Raw genomic sequence first — 6,049 nt, 5'->3', positions numbered from 1 at the left:
GTGTGTGTGTGTGTGTGTGTGTGTGTGTGTGTGTGTTGGTACTGAGGCTTGAACTGTCCCTTAGCTTTATTTACTCAAGGCTGACACTCTACTGCTTGACCTACACTCCACTTCCAGCTTTTGGGTGCTTAATTGAAGATAGAGTCTCACAGACTTTCCTGCTGGCTTTGCACCACAATCCTCAGATCTCATCTTCCTGAGTAGATAGGATAATAAGCATGGCCACAGACACTTGGCTTTATGTTTTTGATTTTGCTGATAATCCTCTCCTATGCCCTCACCCCCTGGAACGTCATGATTCACTCCATTAATCCTGGATCCTGAAGCTCTTACTCTATTCATCATTTTCTCTGAGCTGCAGATGGAAACTTCTTGATCCTTGGCAGACCATCTCCTTCCTTGGATGAGCCCCTGATGTCTCTCTTTCCAAATGTTTTGTATTTGACCCAGCTGCTTTGGATATCTTCTCATGCCTAGCAAGGGGGGCATGTTAAAGCCTGGCATACATCTTTTCAAGCTTCAAACTGCAGAAAGCTGAGACCTGAAGAAGGTGAGAATACCATAGATAGGTATAATAACTCGTGGCAGAACCTATGATTCTGCCAGTAGTTATCGACAATCCCCATCTTCCCTGGCTATATAAAAAGATTTTGGAATTGCCAGGAGCTGGTGGCTCATATCTATATTCCTAACTACTCAGGAGGCTGAGTTCTGAAGGTCAAAGTCCAAAGCCAAATTGGGGAAAGAAAGTCCATCATACTCTTATCTCTAATTAATTACTGAAAAAAGCAGTAAGTGGAGCTGTGGTTCAAGCCAGCATGCACATTCGCGCGTGTGCACTTGTGTGTGTATGTGCATGTGCACACGTCATGAAAAGAAGATTAAAGAAAATAGGTTGGAATTGGACAGAGGAAGAGGATGTTTATTTCATAGGAATTTAGTATGTGCCAGGAGGCCATTTCCTTCCCCCAAATTCAAATTCGTCCTCCTGCACCTTAGGGTCTCCATTTTTAACAACCCAGTCTTCAAATGCCTCAAGTCATCATTCATTTATTCACTCCAAATATATCTTTCTATAAACAATATGGGCAAGGCATATATAAGGCACTTATAAGAATCCTCTTTACAGTGTGTTTTATTTCATTTTTTTCTCAGTTATAATTCTGACATCAGTCTCTCAGGTGTCAGCATGACACCTGAGTAAATGTGTTCCTTCATTTCTAAATAGTAAATTAAAATTAAGACTTCTCTAGTTAGAATTTGTGACCTATAAATTAGAATATATTATTCTTGGTCTTTCTTTAATGCCTGGAATCAATCTGAGATGCTGTTTAGGATTATGGAGGATGCTGTCCTCTCTTTATGATATCCTTGAGATCATAGGTTACAACTAGCTGCAGCTCTTCATCCATATAAAGCATGGGTGCTTGCCGGGTGGTGGTGGCTCACATCTGTAATTCTAGCTACTCAGGAGGCTGAGATCTGAGGATCGAGGTTCAAAGCCAGCCCTGGCAGGAAAGTCCGTGAGACTCTTATCTCCAATAAACCACTAGAAAACTGGAAGTGGCACTGTGGCTCAAGCAGTAGAGAGCTCGCCTTGAGCTGAAGAGTGCAGGGACAGTGCCCAAGGCCAGAGTTCAAGCCCACGACCGACAAAAAAACAAAAACAAAAAAGCAAAAACAAAAAAACATGGGTGCCAGCATGTAAGGAAATATATATAATAAAAATAATATATATTTATATATATATTACATATATATATATATATATACATACATATATGGCCAGGTACTGGTGGCTCATATCTGTAATCCTAGCTATTCAGTAGGCTGAGATCTGAAGATTAAGGCTTAAAGCCAGTCTGGGCAGGAAAGTCTATGAGACTCTTGACTCCAGTTAACCCCCTGAAAGCCAGAAGTGGAACTATGGCTCAAGTGGTAGAATGCCAGCCTTGAATCAAAAAGCCAAGCAAGGGAACAAGACTGTGAGTTCAAACCACAAAACTGGCACACAAAGAATGAGAGGGGGGGTGAGGGAGGGAGGGAGGGAGGGAGGGAGGAAGGAAGGAAAGAGAGAAGGAGGAGGAAGGAAGGAAGGAGGAGAGGGAGGGAGAAGGAGGACGGGAGGAAGGAAGGAAATGAGAGAGAAAGAAAATGAAAGAAGCAAGGAAAGGAAGAAGAAATAAAAAGAGAGGAAAGAAAGAAAGGAAGGAAGGAAAGAAGGAAGGAAATGTAAAAGCTACACTATGGTAAGGAGGGATATGGAAGAATAATTGAAGGGGGAATTGGTTCAAAGCATATTATATCACAATCGAACCCCTTGTACAATTAGTAAATGCTAATTGAAAAAGAAAGAAAATAAATGCTAAACTGTCCTTCAGCAAAGCTGCGTGCTCCCTGAGACTATGATCAGAGTATCCTGGTGAGTAGGAATGGAAGACCAAAAGTAATCCTCAGCAGACTTAGCTTGATAAAAACGTAAAATGCTCACATCCTTTAAGAAAATAGATTTATTGTCTCACTTTGCTTGCGTGGAACCCAAACTCAATGTTTGCTTTCGATTGTGTTTACAAATTATCCATACAGAGTCTTCCAAAATAATTGCTACAGAAGTTTATCCCTGGATCTAGCTGAAGTCATTCTAAAGAGGACATTGCTGTGTTCAACTTCACAGGTACTCTAGATCTGGGTCTGGGATGGTCATCAGCTTGGGCTGTTAAGATTTATTACTAGAATCAGAATGTAAGCTATACTTGAGGCTGAGAGTTTCATGAGAATTTTGAATATTGGAATATGAGATAAAAAAAATTGAATGAAGCCAATGTGACCAAAGATTAAAAATACTACTAATAAGTAAATCTTTCTCTAACTAAAAAAAGAAAGAATGACTGAAGGGAGAAAAATTGATCTTTATTCCTATAGAACAAACCTAAATTATTCACCTGACAAATAGTGGAAAACAGTGGAATTATTTCCCGATTCTTCTATTTGATGTCAATATGGCATCAAATCATACACATTGTCATAAACAGATCTCTAAGTGATAAACTGGGAATAAATTTCAGACCTGAAATACTTCCTGGAAGTATGGTTATAACTCAGTAGTAGTGTGTTTTGACTAGCACATTTAAGATTCTCAGTTCGATCCTCAGCCCTACAAGTAAATAAAAAAAAGGCTGGCTGAAATGCTTTATAGAATTTCTATAAGAATAATCAAAAACAGAAGTGAGAAAATGTTCTGCATAGAAAAAGTATACAAATTGCATTATTTATTACCAAGAGTATTTGGATTATCTTGAACAAGGAGTCTAAAGAGAGGAAAACAGATTTGGAACCACCATGGCAGTTAAGTAATTTAATGGTCTTTGAAACTAATGAGAATATAGGTTTCTGACATTAGAACATACAATAAAAAACTCAATAAATGTGTAAGGGACCTAACTTTTTAAAAAATTTTGTTATGTGTATGCAGGGCCTGGGGCTTTACCTCAGGACCTGAGCCTATCCATAAGTTTTTGTGCTCAAGGCTGCAGTCTACCACTTGAGCCACAGCTCTACTTCTAGCTTTTGGGTAGTTAATTGGGGATAAGAGTCTCACAGACTTTCCTGCCTGGACTGGCTTCCAACTTAAATTCTCACATCTCAGCCTCCTGAGTAGCTAGTATTTCAGGCATAAATCACTACAACCCGGATAAAATTGTTTTGTTTTTTTCAGTAGAAAGAACAAGTTTATTTTAAAGTAAAAGTAGGATATACACTATGTAGAGACAAGGGCTCTAAATATGGGAGTCCCTACAATACTATTTATGAAGGAGGGAATTGTCTGAAATACATAAAGACTTTGGGAAAAGCATGTTGCCAGTGTGAAAGTATAAAACTCTGAGCTATACTAGGAGCAACTTTGCACTGATACCTCCCAAGTTCTGATAGAACAAGAGAAAATGCAGAAGAGACACGTTGATGCCACAAAGAATGAGGAAAATCAAGCACAGTGCTTGTGGCCCACACCTGCAATCCTAGCTACTCAGGAGGCTGAGAATCTGCAGATCACAGTTCAAAGCCAGCCCAAGCAGGAACGTCTGTGGGACTTTTATCTCCAATTAACCACCAGAAAACCAGAAGTAGAGCTGTGGCTCAAAGTGGTAGAGCACTAGCTTGACCTGAAAAGCTTAGGGACAGCACCTGGGCCCTGAATTCAAGCCCTACAACCCACCAAATAAAAGGAGGGAAATTATCAATAATCTATTTTATCCCAAGGAAACATCATCCACGAATGGCCGGGAAGAACCATAGCTCCATCACCGAGTTTATTTTCACCGGGCTGTCTGATGACCCCCACATCGAGGCTCTGCTCTTTGTACTCTTCCTGGCCATTTATCTCCTGACCATGACGGGCAACCTGATGCTGCTGCTGGTGATCAAAGCTGACTCCCATCTCCACAGCCCCATGTACTTCTTCTTGAGTAATCTCTCTTTTATAGATCTCTGCTTCTCCTCAGTCACCCTGCCCAAGCTCCTAGAAGACTTCCTGTCTGACAAGAAAACCATCTCAGTAGAGGGCTGCCTGACTCAAGTCTTCTTTGTCTTCTTCTCTTCGGGAACAGAAGCCTGCCTGCTCTCGGTGATGGCCTATGACCGCTATGCTGCCATCTGTCACCCACTGCATTATGGCCAGGTGATGAGCAGTGGGCTGTGTATGCGGCTGGTGCTAGTCTCGTGGGGTGTGGCTTCCCTCAATGCGCTCATCATCGTACTCTTGGCTGTCAGTCTGGACTTCTGTGAGGCCCGCACCATCCATCACTACACTTGTGAGCTGCCTGCTCTCTTCCCTCTGTCTTGTTCAGATATCTCCGTTGCTGTTAATATCCTGCTGGGGGCCAGCTTAATGCATGGGCTTGGCACCTTTATCCCAATCTTTTTCTCCTATGCCCGTATTGTCTCCACCATCTTAAGGATCAGCACCACCACAGGCAGAAGCAAAGCCTTCTCCACCTGCTCCTCCCACCTCATCGCCGTCACCTTGTTCTTTGGTTCGGGTTTTCTTTGCTATCTTATGCCCCCCTCTGGTGGCTTCCTGAATTTGCTCTTTTCTCTGCAGTACAGCGCAGTCACACCCATGCTGAATCCTCTCATCTACAGCCTGAAAAACAAGGAGGTGAAGGCGGCCGTCAACAGAACAGTGAGGAAATATCTGAGTTTTAGTTAGTGAACTGAGACAGTTCCTAACCATGATATAAAGACTGTGTGTGTGTGTGTGTGTGTTTGTGTGTGTGTGTGTGTGTGTGTGTGTGTGTGTGTGTGCTTGAACTCAGAGACTAGGCGCTGTCCCTGCGCTTTTCTGCCCAAGGCTGACACTCTACCACTTTTGAGCTGCAGCTTCACTTCTAGCTCTTTTTGGTGCTTAATTGGAGATAAAAATTTCATGAGCTTTCCTGCCCATGCAGTCTAGCAATTTTTTTCTTATCCTAAAAATGAAAATAAAATACTAATCCTCCCTCAACTTCACTGGCTTCAGCCAGTCTGTCTTCTAGCTTTAATGTCATGCTCACAGCAAATAAAAAAATAAAAATAAATGGTCATGAGTCAGGTGCCAGTGGCTCCTACCTGTAATCATAGCTACTCAGGAGGCTGAGATCTGAGGATCATGACTCAAAGCCAACTTGGGCAGGAAAGTCTATGAGACCACCAAAATGGTGGAAATGAAGCTGTGACTCAAGTGATAGAACACTAGCCTTGAGGAGGAAAAAGGAGAAAGAAAAAGCTCAGAAAAAGCTCCCAAACCCTGAATTCCAGCCCCAGGACTAGCAAAATAAAATGAAATTGAATAAATAGTCATGCTCATTTATTTATAAACTATTAATCCGCTTCCCAGACACTGTCAAGTTACAACAATTATTATAGATATACCCCGTGTCTTCACTCAGTGTCTAAGGTGAATGACAGATGGATAAACTGATAACCTTACCATAACAATGGAACTTCAATTTCTAACTCTGCACAGGGCACCACAGAGCTCAGTAGGTAAATGTTAACATGGCCTGGGAGGAAG

The 6,049-nt window shown here is 41.7% G+C and overlaps 1 protein-coding gene across 1 annotated transcript; it reads left to right on the top strand.

Moving 5' to 3' along the window:
- The first annotated feature begins 4,273 nt into the window (after positions 1-4,273).
- Positions 4,274-5,206, top strand: LOC105987441 (olfactory receptor 8S1-like). The gene has a single exon (XM_013018703.1). The coding sequence runs from the start codon at positions 4,274-4,276 to the stop codon at positions 5,204-5,206; it is 933 nt and encodes a 310-aa protein (XP_012874157.1).
- Positions 5,207-6,049: the final 843 nt, after the last annotated feature.

Source organism: Dipodomys ordii, unplaced genomic scaffold, assembly GCF_000151885.1.
Source record: "Dipodomys ordii isolate 6190 unplaced genomic scaffold, Dord_2.0 Scaffold42, whole genome shotgun sequence".
Classification (NCBI taxonomy): Eukaryota; Metazoa; Chordata; class Mammalia; order Rodentia; family Heteromyidae; genus Dipodomys; species Dipodomys ordii.
Note: the sequence above shows the minus strand (reverse complement) of the source record. Positions and strands in the feature narration are given on the sequence as shown.